At 50.7% G+C, this 16,120-nt stretch overlaps 1 protein-coding gene across 1 annotated transcript in view; it reads right to left on the bottom strand.

Moving 5' to 3' along the window:
• LOC102394519 (fer-1-like protein 4) overlaps positions 1-16,120 on the bottom strand; it is a 45,655-nt gene that overhangs the window by 24,833 nt on the left and 4,702 nt on the right. Inside the window, 19 exon segments of the mRNA XM_045162619.1 lie at positions 781-942; positions 1,032-1,148; positions 1,594-1,767; positions 1,893-2,027; positions 2,242-2,366; positions 2,515-2,668; positions 3,849-4,001; positions 5,824-5,915; positions 5,918-5,939; positions 6,013-6,096; positions 12,169-12,273; positions 12,658-12,778; positions 12,874-13,048; positions 13,235-13,343; positions 13,724-14,085; positions 14,948-15,134; positions 15,251-15,434; positions 15,555-15,714; positions 15,974-16,119. Of these exon segments, the coding sequence (XP_045018554.1) occupies positions 781-942; positions 1,032-1,148; positions 1,594-1,767; positions 1,893-2,027; positions 2,242-2,366; positions 2,515-2,668; positions 3,849-4,001; positions 5,824-5,915; positions 5,918-5,939; positions 6,013-6,096; positions 12,169-12,273; positions 12,658-12,778; positions 12,874-13,048; positions 13,235-13,343; positions 13,724-14,085; positions 14,948-15,134; positions 15,251-15,434; positions 15,555-15,714; positions 15,974-16,119 (2,767 nt within the window).

Raw genomic sequence — 16,120 nt, 5'->3', positions numbered from 1 at the left:
TTCAAACAAACAAGCAGACAAATTAAAGCTCTAATCAGACAAGTGATTTGACAAGCACTTAAGTGACACTGCCAGAATTTGACTCCAAGCCCACACTACAGTATGGTAATTATAAATTAAACAAAGAATGTATTTATCTTTCTAACTCCCTGGTGTCTCAGTTTCCTTCAGACTCACACATGACTTTTGGCTAGTCCACTCAATCAATAGAGCCAACAGAGCATCACCAGTTCATGGATTAATCCAGGGATCGGCTAATCATTGCCTGTAAACCAAGTCTAGCCTGTTGCCAGTTTTTACAAGCAAAGTTTTCTTGCAACAGTCATACTCATTCATTTCCTTGTTTCTTAAGACTGTGTATAAAAGCAGAGTTGAGTAATTGCAACTGAGACTATAGCCCACAAAGCCTAAAATCTTCACTAACTTGCCGTTTATAGAGGAGCTTCCCTGGTGGCTCGGTGGTAAAGAATCCACCAGCAATGCAGGAGACACAGGAAATGTAGATTCAACCCCTGGGTTGGGAAGATCCCTTTGAGGAGGAAATGGCAAACCACTCCAGTATTCTTGCCCGAAAAATTCCATGGACAGAGGAGCCTGGCAGGCTGCAGTCCGTGGGGTCACAAAAGAGTCAAACACAACTGAGCAACTGAGTACACACACCCTTATAGAAAGTCTGGTGACCCCTGGGTTAATCTAGTATAACCAGCCAGGAATTCACCATCTCACTGCCCTATTCCATTTCCCAGCCCAGCACTTCTTGGCCCCAGCCCATGTCCTCACCACCGTCAGATGCTTGACGAGCTCGGTGAAATTGGGATTCTCACGGTAACTGGCCAGGACCTCGGACTCCACTCGCCGACCCGCCACCTCCAGCACAACCTGGGGCTGCTCCACCTCGAACAGATGCACGCGGCCAAGGCCCCTGAGACCCCAGAACAGTACCTGAAGTTGGGAAGGGGGAGATTCAGGGGCCTGTACCTCACTGAAGGACACCCAGACGGGGGGAAGGCAGGAGGATGTGAGTTCACTACCTCAACGCGGAACTCCCTGAGCACCGGGTGCACATGGGGTGGCAAAGACAGGCGTCCAGAGAAGGGCTCAGCCAGGAGGCTCAGGTCCTGGGGCTCCACATCACTGGGCACTGAGGGCTGCAGGGAGGCGAGATCAGACCTCAGAGAGGAATCGGGCAGGAGGAGGGGAAGTCTGGACTCAGGGTAAAGACATGGAGGACTGCTGGTGAGATAGAAATCCAGAGGAACCTGGCAAGGCTAGATTGGCAGGAGGGGGTTGTCTCGGGAACAGCAAGGTACAGGGAGAGGATGGGTGTCTGAGCAAGGGGATCGACCCATAGCCTGGGTCCTCTGGGGTTGGAGGCCTGGCAAGGTGAACCGAGGGAAGGTCTACTTCGAGTATTCCCTGGAGTCAGGAGGTCCAGTGAGGTGGCCCCAGGACAGACCTGCAGCCTGCATTCTCTGGGGGTACGGAAGTTGGAGGAGTAACCCTGGGACGTGCCCACATTCCCGCAGCGGGAGGACCTGGAGGAATTGCAGGAGTGGTCCACGGGGTGTCCCAACTAGACCCCAGCCCTCTGACCTCAAGCCCACCACTGTAGTCCAGTTCAATGAGCTCAAAGGTGGCGATGAGCTCCCCTGCTGCCTGGGGTCCCTTCCTCAGGGGGAAGAACTGCAGTTCGGGACGTTGGTAAGGGTCCTCCATCAACTTCACCCTCGGGGCGGCCAGGGCCCTGCCCAGAAACACATCGGGGCCCTGCGGGGAGCAGAGCAGTGAAGACAAAATTAGAAGAGGCTCAGGAACCCCGGGAGGGTGCATCGAGACGAGGAGAGGAGGGTCCTTGGGGGTGGGAACCCAGGTGGGGCCCAGGTCACACTCACGAACTTATTGTGGTCAAAGACATTGACAATCACTAGCGGGGGCTCATCCTGCAGGTGCTCCCTCCTCCCGTCCACTATCAGTTGATCAAATACCAAGAGCTCATTCCACAGAGGGCTCAGTGTCTGCTCCAGGACCTTGAGGGCCATGCAGGAAGGGAAGTAACAGCAGGTAGTATCAGGAGAACCCGTCACCCCTAAGACCCCCTGGTTCTACACCACCCCCTAAATCAGGGCAATCTGATCCAACATCCCATCCTGAAAATAGAGGGCAGAAGAGAGACTGGGAGCCTTGGAAGAAACTCAGTCTCCCAGTGCCCCTCCACCACCCACCTCCCAGCCCAGCCCTCACCCGCGTGGTCTGGCAGTGCGTAGAGATGAGGACTCGAGCAAAGGGGTCCGAGAGCCCACTGTCATCTGCCGCCAGCACCCCCCAGGCTTGGTACAAGTGGGCCCGGAGCTGGAAGTAGCTGAAGTCTAGGGTGGAGGGAAAGAAGGGGCAGTGTGAGCTCAGGGACCACTGGAGTCCCTGACCTCAGACCCCTCCGAATCCCCAGCTGAGCATGTAGTCCCACACCTGAGGCAGATGGAGAGCCAGCCCGCCCACCTCACAGCCTGCACTCACCATCCCGGTACAGGCTGTGGGGCAGCCCAGCTGAGGGCTCAGGCAGCAGGTCCACGGGGAACTCTGCAGTGCAGGCCTTGGCTTGCTTGCCCAGCCCCAGCCACAGGAAGAGCTCCAGCTTGGCACAGACCTCGCCAGGGGCTGCCCCTGGTGCCTGTTGTGGGAGGAGCCATGTTAGGGCCCCACCTCTTACTACCCCTGCGAGACCAATCCTCTTGCTCCTCCAAGGCAGGGCTCTGCTCTCTGTATCACCAGATCCCTAATCCAAAGAGCACTCCCTGGGGACCTGCCTGGTGGTCCAGGGTCAAGACTCCGCACTTCCAATGGAGGGGACATGGGTTCGATCCCTGGTCAGGAACCTAAGATCCTACTTGCCTGGCAGCATGGCCAAAATAAAAACCAAACAAAAAAACAAAGAGCACTCCCTGTACCTGACCCTCTTCATGCCCTCCACCTGAGGCTCCATTATCCTTAACTTCCATTCCCTGTCCCCCCTGTGCCAACACTGCCACCTCCTATGCCCCAAACCCCAGACCCCAAACCATGCTCTGAGTTCTGCACTCTGCTACCCCACACTCAGCCCTGTGTCCCCTCATTCCCAGCACATGAGATTCCCTGTCCCTTACCCAGAAGTCACAACTCACCACCAGGGACCCCTGCTGGTGTCTATCCCAAGGACGCCTCATTTAGAAATATTCTACCCCACATCAGCTGGACTTATCAGCAACTAGTCCCATTTTCAAAACCCAGCCCATCTGTCAGAGCCTAGTCTGGGCAAGTTCATGCTCAGAGCCAGGGCAAGTTCATGCTCAGAGATGACAAGATCTGCTGTTTATCGCACATCAAAACTCACCTGGGTAAAGGCACAATTTCCTTTTGGCATTTTAGATAATTAAGAGTTTGGTATCCTTTTTTAAATTTTTTTGCCAGTGGCACAACATATGATATACTTTTTTTAAATAATAATAAATTTCTAATTGAAACATTTTAATTTGTTAAAAGTTTAAAAATCAAATAAAAATTTTTAATTAAAATTTTTGACTAAAAAATTTTAATTAAAAAAATTTAAAAACTTAAGTAAAGAGTTTTAAGGGAATTCCCTGGCAGTTCAGTGGTTAGGCCTCAGCACTTTCACTGCCAAGGACACGAGTTGGATCACTGGTCGGGGAACTAAGATCCCACAGGCAACATGGTGAAGCCAACAATTATAAATAAAAAAATAAAGAGTTTGGGACTCCTACCGTGCATCGTGTGGCTCCGCCCCAATGCCTGTGCCACCCTAAGAGCCTCATCCCTCTCCAATCCCCAGCACCCTACCCCCCAGGACCCCTCACTGTGAGCAGCAGGCTCTGGATCTTCCCACAGTCCCAGCCCCGTTCCTCCTCCACCACAGAAAACAGCACATCCTGGGCAGGAATCCGGGCCCAGGCCACACGGCACCGCCCACTGAGCATCCAGACCAGCACATCCGGGAGGGGCGGCTGGGGCTGCAGGCAGAGAACTGGGTTACAGCAGTGAACTTGGAGTTGAGACCACCTGCTCCCACAGCTTCCACTGGATGGACGGGCCAGATGTCCATCTCCAGCCCTGACCTCTCCCCAAACTGCAGGTCCATCTGGCCACCTACGTCGTGGACATCTCTCCCCTTGATGCCCTACCCCTACAGGCCTGACTTTTTTTTTTCCTGTTCTATTTATTTTTTTTAATTATGTTAAAATACACAAAACATGGGCTTCCCTGGTGGCTCAGGCAGTAAAGAATCTTCCTGCAATGCAGGAGACCCAGGTTCAATCTCTGGGTTGGGCAGATCCCCTGGAGGAGGGAATGGCAACCCACTCCAGTATTCTCGCCTGGAGAATTCCATGGACAGAGGAGCCTGGTGAGCTACAGTCCATGGGGTTGCAAAGAGTCAGACACGACTGAGCAGCTAACACTGCCACACTTTCACTCACACATAATGTAAAATTTCCCATCTCAAGCACTGTTAAGTGTACAGTTAGGTAGGACATTGACATTGTCGTGAAACTATCACTGTTGCCCACCTCCAGAAGCTTCTTCAACTTTCTTCATCAGTAGGACTGACACTCTGTAGCCATTAAACACTAACTTCCCATTTTCCCCTCCCAGCCCTGACAATAACTATCTTACTATCTCTCTATGAATTTGACTATTCTAGGTACCTCATATCAGTGGAATCATATGTATTTGCCCTTTTCTGATTGGCTTTTTTCATTTATCATAAAGTCTTCAAGGTTCACCATGTTGGAGCATGTGTTAGCTTGATTTCCTTAGTTTTCCCTCCTCCCAACCTGATTTCTCTGCAGTGATCCCCACCTCTCCTTCCACCACTCTGCTTTCCAGCTGTCCCTTTGCACATGTTCTTTATTCTTTCCTACTTGCCAAACTCCAACATGCCCTTCGAGATCTGAGACCAAGGACTTCCCTGGTGGTCCAGTGGTTAAGCATCTGCCTGCCAATGCAGGAGATGTTGGTTTGATCCCTAGGTTGGGAAGATCCCACATGCCAAGGAGTAACTAAGCCCATGTGCCATGACTTCTGAGCCCACACTTCATGCTCCACAACAAGAGAAGCCACCGCAATGAGAAACCCATGCACTGCAACTAGAGAAAGCTGATATGCAGCAACAAAGATCCAGCCCAGCCATAAATAAATACATAAATATGATTTTTTGGAAAAAAAAAAAACAAACAAACAAAAAACCTGAGACCAATATCCAGCTCCTCACTCTTTGACCCTAAGGACATATTGGTTCTGGTGGTCAAAACTTTCTGTGCCTTTGGAATGACTGAGCTTCAGAGTGGAGCAGAAATGGCTTTGAAGTCTAACTCTGCCACTTAATCAGCCATGACACGGTGGATCCGTCACTTTCCTTCTCTAAGCCTTAGTGTCTGCACTTGTCAAATGAGGTACGTCTTCCCAAGGTTGTTGAATTACATAGGATAACACATGCAGATACTTAGCAAAGGAAACTTTCTGAAAATGTGAACTTCCTTTACCCTTCCCATGTGTTGTGTTTAGAGCTTCAGACCAGGGAAGTCATGCCAAGGAATGTACTCTCAAATTTTCTTCCGAAGAGATCCTGACTGTTCCCTGCATCCCTGCTGGGTCCTAGAATGTACAGTACCCTTAGCTGCTCCAAATGGAACTTGGTCCTCTATTCAGAGCAACGGATCCTATGGCCGGGCATGGATCCACAGGACTAATATTAGGTCAGTCCTACCCAAAGGCCCCTGGTAGGCTTAGGAGAAAGGGTATTCAGGGTGGAAAAATGGATGCATAAGGCATTACCTCCTGGGCCAGGAAGCGCAATTTCACCAGGAGCTTCTTGGCCAGCGCCACTTTCTCTGGCATGTTTCTCTGCCTCAGGCCCCGTAGGACCACAATCCTTGCTTTGCCAACAGGTTCTGAAAAGTCAGGAAGAGAACGTGAGTGGCGGGTCTCTGCTGGGTGCCCCTGATCCCCTTCCCCAGATCGTACCAGGCTATACACCAGCAGTTTCCCTCGGCATCAGTCCAGGGCGTTGGGCCGGGTCATCGTCCTGCGCTCAGCACCGTGGCAAAACTGTTTGCATGAGCAGGGGCAGGCGTGGCAGGTGGGAACGCCGTCCGTTAGGGGCCACCTTCCTCAGAGCGGGCCTCCCACACCAGCCTCCCTCACAGCTCCTCTCAGTCTTGTTCGCAAACAGGCATCCTTGGGGCTTCCCTGGTGGTCCAGCGGTTAAGAATCCGCCTTGTAATTTTAGGGACGTGGGTTCCATCCCTGGTCTGGGAAGATCCCACCACGTGCCGTGGAACAACTAAGCCCGTGAGCCACAACTACTACTGAACCAGTGCTCTAGAGCCCACAAGCCGCAACTACTGAGGCCCCCAGAACCCATGCTCTGCAGCAAGAGAAGCCACAACAGTGAGAAGCCTGCAGGCCGCAACCAGAGCCATGACCAGAACCCATGCTCTGCAGCAAAAGAAGCCGCAACAGTGAGAAGCCTGCACACCACAACTAGAGCCACTGAGGCCCCCAGAACCCATGCTCTGCAGCAAGAGAAGCCACAACAGTGAGAAGCCTGCACGCCGCAACCAGAGCCATGACCAGAACCCATGCTCTGCAGCAAGAGAAGCTGCAACAGTGAGAAGCCTGCACACTGCAACCAGAGCCATGACCAGAACCCATGCTCTGCAGCAAGAGAAGCCGCAACAGTGAGAAGCCTGCATGCCGCAACCAGAGCCATGATGATCCACCACAGCCAAAAAATAAAGTAATCTTTAAAAAAGAAAAATAACAGCCCTGGGACAACCCAGAGGGATGGGTGGGGAGGGAGGTGGGAGGGGGGTTCAGGATAGGGGGACTCGTGCACCTGAGGCTGATTCATGTGGATGTATGGCAAAAACCACCACAAGATTGTAAAGTAATTATCCTCCAATTAAAATAAATTAATTTTTTAAAAAGTAAAAAATAACAGGCATCCTTCCTTAGTTAAGGATGCCTTCTGTATTTGGACCATTTCCTAACTCATCAAGGCCAGCATCGCTCTGGAGCCCTAGAATGTACTAGAAATTAACTATTTACTGCCCTGGCTACTCAATGTAGCCCAGGCCCAACAGGACTGGTATGACTTAGTTAGAAACACAGAATCTTAGCCCCACCCTGACCTTCTCTGTCAGAAATCTGCATGTTTATACTCAGAGGATTCAAGTGCATATTAAAGGCTCACATGGGCTGTACTTGAAGTTCCAACATGGACTAAAGATAGTTCCAACAATGCATGCCCAAACCAAGGGCAGGAGTTCCAATGACTGCCCCGCCCTATCCGTCTAAAAGCAAACCCTGCTTCACTTCAAAACTTCCAAGTCTCCTTCACTGCTCTTTCTCTCACTCACATTCCACATCAACCCATCAGCATATCACTTCTTGTTGTTCAGTTACTGTCATGTCTGACTCTGAGACCTAATGAGCATGTCATATCACTTAGCATATCACTTAGGCTCTATTTTCAAAATACATTCAGAATCTGAACACTTTGCTCCTTTTCCAGGCCCACCCTGGTCTAAGCCACCATCACTTCTCACCAAGATTATTGCAATAGCCACCTAGCTGTTCTCAGTTCTTCCACTCTTACCCTCTGGCCTACAGAATGTTCTCAATACAGCATCCAAAATGAGTTATTCAATGCTTTTCAGACCATTTGACTCCTCCCCAGAAGTTTCTCATCTCAGAGTTAAAAACAAAATACTTAAAATGGTCTTAATGGGGAGATTTCCCTGGTGGTCCAGTGACTAAGACTTGGCGCTTCCGATGCAGAGGGCCCCGGGTTCAATCCCAGGTCAGGGAACTCGTTCCCACCTGCTGCAGCTAGGAGTTCCCATGCCACAACTAAAGACCCCATAAGCCAAAATGAGGACAGAAGATCCCACAGGCCTACTAAGACCTGGTGAAGCAAAATAAATACATAAAAATATTTTTTAAATGGCCTAAAAGGCCCTACATGCTCTATTTCTCTTTAGTTCCCTGTCTTCATCAAATATTACTCTCCCCTCAAGCTCAACCCTACAGTCATACTGGCCTTTTTGCTCCTCCTTGAATACCCCAAGCCTATTACCTCACGGCCTCTTATCAGCTATTCCCTACGCTGGAATGTTTGGCCCTAGACCTTTCCATAGCTCATTCTCCCCTTCTTTGTTAAGGCTTTGCTCAAATACCTCTTCACAGACCTTCCCTGGTCATCCCATCTCAAAAACCCCTCCCACTTTCTCCATCTTCATCTCTGCTTTTTCTCTCTAAATAGAATGTAAGCCATGGCAGGGACTTCATTTTGATTACCACTGTATCCTCAGGGCCTGGAACCTAATAGATGCTCAAAAAACACTTGTTGGGTTAAGTAAAATGATTTTAATCCATGGAATTTGGGCCCCTTTTTGACCCCTCCTCAATGATTTCTTAATTTTTTATTGTGGAAATTTAAATATATATACATATTTTTATATATATATATATAATATGTATATATAAAATAAGTGACTCCAAGGATTTTTCACCTAATACTGCTCCCAGAGCTTATCTTTTTAACTTATAATGCTCTTTACTCCAAGACTGCTACTGACAGACACAATTTGACTGACAAGGGTCAAAACTGCACCTGCCTCTTGAGAAACCTATATGCAGGTCAGGAAGCAACAGTTAGAACTGGACATGGAACAACAGACTGGTTCCAAATAGGAAAAGGAGTACGTCAAGGCTGTATATTGTCACCCTGCTTATTTAACTTACATGCAGAGTACATCATGAGAAATGCTGGGCTGGAAGAAGCACAAGCTGGAATCAAGATTGCTGGGAGAAATATCAATAACCTCAGATATGCAGATGACACCACCCTGATGGCAGAAAGTGAAGAGGAACTGAAAAGCCTCTTGATGAAAGTGAAAGTGGAGAGTGAAAAAGTTGGCTTAAAGCTCAACATTCAGAAAACGAAGGTCATGGCATCTGGTCCCATCACTTCATGGCAAATAGATGGGGAAACAGTGGAAACAGTGGCTGACTTTATTTTTGGGGGCTCTAAAATCACTGCAGATGGTGATTGCAGCCATGAAATTAAAAGATGCTTACTCTTTGGAAGGAAAGTTATGACCAACCTAGACAGCATATTAAAAAGCAGAGACATTATTTTGTCAACAAAGATCCATCTAGTCAAGGCTATGGTTTTTCCAGTGGTCATGTATGGATGTGAGAGTTGGACTATAAAGAAAGCTGAGCACTGAAGATTTGATGCTTTTAAACTGTGGTGTTGGAGAAGACTCTTGAGAGTCCCTTGGACTGCAAGGAGATCCAACCAGTCCATCCTAAAGGAGATCAGTCCTGGGTGTTCATTGGAAGGACTGATGTTGAAGCTGAAACTCCAATACTTTGGCCACCTGATGCGGAGAGCTGACTCATTTGAAAAGACCCTGATACTGGGAAAGATTGAGGGCAGGAAGAGAAGGGGATGACAGAGGATGAGATAGTTGGATGGCATCACCGACTCAATGGACATGGGTTTGGGTGAACTCCAGGAGTTGGTGACGGACAGGGAGCCTGGCATGCTGCGGTTCATGGAGTCACAAAGAGTTGGACACGACTGAGCGACTGAAATGAACTGAACTGTATAATTTTTAAAACTTCACTTATTAACATTGCTATTGATTAAAAATTGACAAGAGAAAAATATCTTCTTGACAAGATTGAGATCCACAAAATTGGATTCAGGAAAATTAAATGTGGTAGAAATAACAGCGGCATACACACATACACACACACAAAATCACACTGGATAAAGCTATAAAAAGTGAAATATTATATTAGTAAATCTTTCATTGAAATTTCCCTCCCAAAGAATAATTTTAGTAATAAAATAACTAGGACTTCCCTTGTGGCTTAGATGGTAAAGAATCCTCCTGCAATGCAGGGGAAAATGGTAACCCTCTCCAGTATTCTTGCCTGGAGAATTCCATGGACAGAGGAGCCTGGCAGGCTACATTTCCATGGAGTCACAAAGAATCAGACATGACTAAGCAGTTAAAACTTTCAAAAAAATAAATCAGTGAAGTGAAAACGGAAATAGTTTCATTGCATCATATAAAAAAATCAAGCAAGTAATTAAACTGGATTAAATATGGTTGCTCTTTTGGAGACATAGAGAACATAGACAGAGAAGAGAGCCTTACAGTGAAGCCCAGGGACACAGTACATGAAATTTGTAACATTCAGAGGTCAAGAAGATAGGGAACCAGCAAAAGAGATGAGAAAGAATGGTCAGGGAAGCCCAAGGAAAACCAGGGACATAGAAGTCAACAGGAGAGTCTTTTAAGAAGGAGGGTGGGGTCAACTGTGTTCACCTCAGTGTTTCACTGAACTGAAAGGTTGATTGAGATAAAGAAAGAAAAGTAACCACCAATAACCAAGTCTTTAGCTGAGTTCTCCTCTTCCTCCCTCCCTCTAAACGCTGGAGCTTGCCAGGTCCCTGGAATTTTCTTTTTCCCTTTTTTTGCTCTCTAGATGATCTTATCCAGTCCCATCTCTGTATTAACATCTCCCAATTTTACATTTTAAGCTTTGAACTCTTCCTAGAGCTCAGTTCAGTTCAGTCACTCAGTCATGTCCGACTCTTTGCGACCCCATGAATTGCAGAACGCCAGGCCTCCCTGTCCATCACCAACTCCCGGAGTTCACTCAAACTCATGTCCATTGAGTCAGTGAAGCCATCTAGCCATCTCATCCTCTGTCATCCCCTTTCCTCCTGCTCCCAATCCCTCCCAGTATCAGAGTCTTTTCCAATGAGTCAACTCTTCGCATGAGGTGGCCAAAGTACTGGAGTTTCAGCTTTAGCATCATTCCTTCCAAAGAAATCCCAGGGCTGATCTCCTTCAGAATGGACTGGTTGGATCTCCTTGCAGTCCAAGGGACTCTCAAGAGTCTTCTCCGACACCACAGTTCAAAAGCATCAATTCTTTGGCTCTCAGCTTTCTTCACAGTCCAACACTCACATCCATACATGACCACTGGAAAAACCATAGCCTTGACTAGATGGACCTTTGTTGGCAAAGTAATGTCTCTGCTTTTGAATATGCTATCTAGGTTGGTCATAACTTTCCTTCCAAGGAGTAAGCGTCTTTTAATTTCATGGCTGCAGTCACCATCTGCAGTGATTTTGGAGCCCCAAAAAATAAAGTCTGGCATTGTTTTCACTGTTTCCCCACTCAACTCATAGCTAATAGCCTAGCAGACATATCCATTTATAAGTCTAACAGAAGTCTATCTCAGGGACTTCCCTGGTGGTCCAGTGGCTAAGACTCGGCACTCCCAATGCAGCGGACCAGAGTTTGATCCCTGGTCAGGGAACTAGATCCCACATGCCACAGCTAAAGAATTCACATTCCGCAACTAAACATCCCACGTGCAACTAAGATCCAGAGTAGCCAAATAAATAAATTAATATTTTAAAAACAGAAGTCAGAGTTAACAAGTCAAAAACAGAAGTCAGAGTTAACAAGTCCCAAAATGAGCTTTTGATATTCTCTCCCCTCCCAACAGAACTTCTCCTTCTCTCATTTTCCATAGCTCAGTAAATGGCACCATCTACATAGTTATTCAAGTCAAAATCATAGGAGTCATTCATAACTCTTCTCTGCACATTTCCGAAGTCCCCTAAGACTATTCATTAGTGAGTCTTGAGATGTCACATTCACAGACCCACACTGCCTTTGAATCCAGTCCTGTCACTCTGTCCATCCTAGATTCAATTCAACCATCACCTCAGTTGTTACAAGGCCCTCTGCTTCCTCTCATATCATCCTTCCCCCACTGATCCTTTTTAGGGATAGGTTAGAGTATATCCCTTTTATTTTCAAAATCTTCAGTGGCTCCTCATCTGAGGAACTGGAAGGTGTGTGGAGATTAGAGGAGTGGGGGGGGGGGGGGGCGGGGAGAGTTTATTGAAGGGGAGTGGCCTAACATCCAATAATTTCCAGTAAGTTCCCTCCACAATCATCTCCTCACTCTCCTGTAAAGTGCTGATCAGACTGCAGCATCCAGGGCCCTTGGGTCCAGACAGCTATCATGGGTTTCCCTTACCCCAGCGTCTGCAGCAAGGAAGGGGAGGCTCTCCGCTCACCTGCTGCCTGCCACCAGCTCTTCCAGTGCCTGCTTCAGCCGTGTGCAGGCCCCAGGTCCTGACCGGCGCTGCAGAGTCTCAACCTCCTGCAACCCCTGGTCCTGAGCCAAAGGGAGAGGGTCAGACTCCACCTCCTTTAGACCACACCCTCATCCCAAGGCCCCGCCCACTCACGACTGTTCCTCTTGGTCCCACCCTTCTTTGACGCCAACTAATTCTGGGTTCTGTTTCTCAAGCCCTCGGCTGGCTCCATGGCTGTGAGTCCAGGCCCCCAGGAGCTCTACTCTTGCTCTTCCTGGGTCCAACAGTTCTGAATTCCAGCCCTCCCACAATTTCTGGCCTTCTCAGTTCTCCCGGAAGCTTGCACCTGATAAGGTGTTGGATAACCCTGGTGCTTTACCCATTAGACCCCGCTTCACAGGCCAGGGTGTCCGGAATGCCCCTCTATCCCGGCCTCACCCTGTGAGCACCCGCCTTGCTCTCACCAGCCTCTCGGCCACTCTCTGCACACAGTTACTGCTCTGCAGGCGCCACAAGTGATTCTCCCAGCGGTTCCATACGCACACACAGGGCTTGTGGTGACGTAGGGGCAAGCAGAAGTAAGGCCTGGGCAGGATGCAGAGGAGCAGAGTCTGCAAGGGGCAGTCCTATGCCGCTGGGAATCCCCCAATGCCTTCCTTCCAGCCACCGGAAGCACTCACCCACTGCCATCCATGGGCTCAGGCCGCTGAGCTGGGATTCCCAGCTCCTCCTCCTCCACTGGCCGGACTCCCATGTCTGACTCCAGCAGGAGCTGTTCCTCCCCTTCTGTGTCCTCTGCTTCCTCCCCCACCCTGGACCCTTGGCTCAACTGCTCCTTTCTGCGACCTGCATCACCTGCCGGGAGCCACAAGGGTCAGTGGGCACCAGCCTGAGGGTTCCCTCCCTCAACCTCTGTCTCAATAGTTAAGTCAGAGCCCACCCCTTACTGAAGGTCAACTGTTCCTTCCAGTGGCCTAAGTCTGGAACAAGAGTGACCACCCTCAAACCCACTGCCCTTAGGGCTTTGGTTAGGTCTCACACCAATGGAGATCTCAAAGCTGATGGGCTGGGCAGCCATGGCCGGGTCGATCATGGTGGCCTCGAAGAGCACAGCAAAGAGCAGGAAATCTTCACAGGGCGCCAGGGCATTCTGGAAAAGGCGGGTCAGGATGGAGTCAGCCCCCACCCTCCCAGTTTGCAGCCTGGACTATGCTTGGTCACAATGCCCACAGAAGGACATGCAACGAACGCCTAGAAGATTCGCTGCTGGCGTCCTGCATCCCTCTGCCCCTTGTTGTCCCAGTTCTTCGGACCTGGGACTTGGTCCTCTCTGGTTCATCTCTGAGTTGTCACCCTCCTCTTTCCCTGTGTGTAATATACATAGGAGCACATGTGTACACACAGTGCAGTCTTCACCCAGGTCACCAAGTTGAGACACCCCCCTGCCCCGGTGTTTAAAGCCTGGGAGCTGGGTACACACTCCAGAGCTGAGAATGTGTACCCGGCACCCTTACTAAACTTCAGCCCCACCTCTGGCAGAGGCAGCAATTCCTCCACTTCCACCTCCATGGCATTAGGAATCTCAGGCGCATCAACACTGGAGCTGGCATCTGGGTGCTGCTGTATCCCTGCAGGAATCTGGCCACGCCTGGCTTTCTTCTTTTTCTTTCCTGTGAGCCGAGACAACCTGGACCCCTGTGGGGTCTGGGGAGGCTCGGGTTCAGCTCTCCCTTCCAACACTTCCATGGACACGGCCACCAGCAGTCGGCCTCGGAAACAAATGCCTTGGCCAACGCCTTCATTGAGATTCTGAAGACCATCCCGGAGACCTGTACTGGGGGGTGAGCCATAGAGAGGTACCCAGGCCGGGCCGAAGGTGGGGTTAAACCCCGTTGTGGGGAAATGAAGGGGACAAAAACAGTGTTTTGGAGGGAAGCATGGAGCAGGTGGATACTAGTCTATGCTGAGGAAGAGGGGTGTCAGATTGAACCTCTGGACCTCTGGAAGGAAAGCCTTCGAACAGCTAGGACCCAAGAGCTAAGGACCAAGACCTGGGAGAACTATTTTTTAAAAACAACTATTATTTAGTTTTTTGCTTTTGGCTGCACTGGATCTTTGTTGCTGCCTACAGCCTTTCTCTAATTGCGGTGCTCAGGCTTCTCATTAGGGTAGCTTCTCTTGTTGGGAGCACAGGCTCTAGGGCGTGGGCTTCAGTAGTTGTGGTGCACCGGCTTAGTTGTCCCAAGGTATGAGGAATCTTCCCGGACCAGGGACTGAACCCGTGTCCCCTGCATTGGCAGGAGGATTCCCAACCACTGGACCGCCAGGGAAGCGCCCTGGGAGCAGTTCGACAGGAAAGACGCCCTGGGGGCGGAGCCAGAGACCTGGACGTGGAGTCAGCATTGGGATGGAGCTACAGGTGACCCGGTAAGGGTCCGGAGTAAACGGTTTATGTGGTCAGGGCTTGTTTCCCTGCAGGTCAATCTGTAAGAAGAACTGGGCTGAAGGGATTACTGGATATTCAGCTGTAATTAGGATTCTTGTCAACAGAACCAAACCAAGGGTAGGGTCTGTAGTCTGCAACAAATGGGACTGTGAAGGGAGGGGTCGGCTTGGAGCGAAATAGTCACTTGGCATAGACCAGACTTTCTAAGCGGAGTTGGGTCGGGAGGATGGAGTTTGCGGTCGGGGGCGGGACCCTGGGCACACAGGGCCAGGGAGGAGGCGCGGCACGCGTCGGCAGGATGCACTTACCTGCGCGGCCGGAATGCGAGATCTGTGTCAGGTCCAGCACGTGCGTGGCGAGGGCCGCATGGACGAGGGGCGCGTCGTCCCGTAGCTGCAGACGAAGGCCGCGCGTTAGCGGCGAGAAGAGCTCCACGAAGCTCAGCTGCTCGTTCCACTCGGGCGCAGTGGTCTCACTGCGTACCGAAGTCTCGCCCTGAGCATGCGGTGAAGACAGGCGGAGAGCGGTCTGTGCGGATCCCGGCCTGGGCCTCCGCTGACTTGTAAGACAGCTATCTCTTTCGTCCTCCGCTGGGGACGGGAGGGACTTACCTGCTGCCCCAGGAAAGACACCCTCAGGTAGGGGTCCACGGGGACGCGCTGGTCCAGCAGGGCATGGGCCAGGCTGCCCAGCAGCCCGGGGCGCAGCGCCGGAAGCCCCTCCGCGCGGTACACGCGCACTCGCAGGCGCGCCCACGGCCTCTCCGCTGGCACCCAACGCGGCAGCAAAAGGTTCCTAGGGGAGCCGGGCGCTGAGGGGCCCAGAAGCCCTAGGCTCGGCCCCTTGCCTTTTCCGCATCCAGGAAACCTCGCCGGGTCCTACTCTTCCCCCTCCCCACTCTCCACCCCAGCTCACTTCTCGATGTTCGAACTGTGGCCAGGGTCCGGGGGTGGCAGTGGAGGGGGCAGGTCCCCGCGCGCCCTCACGGACAAAGTGACCTTGACGAAGCCTTTGGTCCCAGCGCGGGTGTCCCGGGGGTCATGCAGTGGGGCCCATTTCTGATAGAAGTGGCCATCTGGGGACAGAGGAGCGGGCCCAGGGGTCAGGGGGCCTGGCGGGATACGCAGGGTGGTTGTGGAGGCTGGGATTAGAATGCTGGACAATAGCCGGGGTTCAAGTCTGGCTCAGTAGGGAGGAGCAGGAGTACATGCCAGTCAGACGTCAAAAGAGATAGCTGTCTTACAAGTTAGTACTCTGGGCTCGGTGCCCAGCGGGTCTGCTTCCCTTGTCCACGCAGAGGAGTCTCAATGACGGGGGCGGGGGGTGTTCAGTACCTGGCTGTTCGAAGATCATGCCCAGGTCCATCCTGAAGGTGCCAATCCGAGTGGCCATAAAGGGAAGGGTCTGCGAATGAAAAGCCTGGGGAAAGGTGGCTTTAGACTGGATCTTCGGCATCTCTCCTTTTCTGACGGCAACCTCTC

The sequence above is a fragment of the Bubalus bubalis genome, chromosome 14, assembly GCF_019923935.1.
Source record: "Bubalus bubalis isolate 160015118507 breed Murrah chromosome 14, NDDB_SH_1, whole genome shotgun sequence".
Classification (NCBI taxonomy): Eukaryota; Metazoa; Chordata; class Mammalia; order Artiodactyla; family Bovidae; genus Bubalus; species Bubalus bubalis.
Note: the sequence above shows the minus strand (reverse complement) of the source record. Positions and strands in the feature narration are given on the sequence as shown.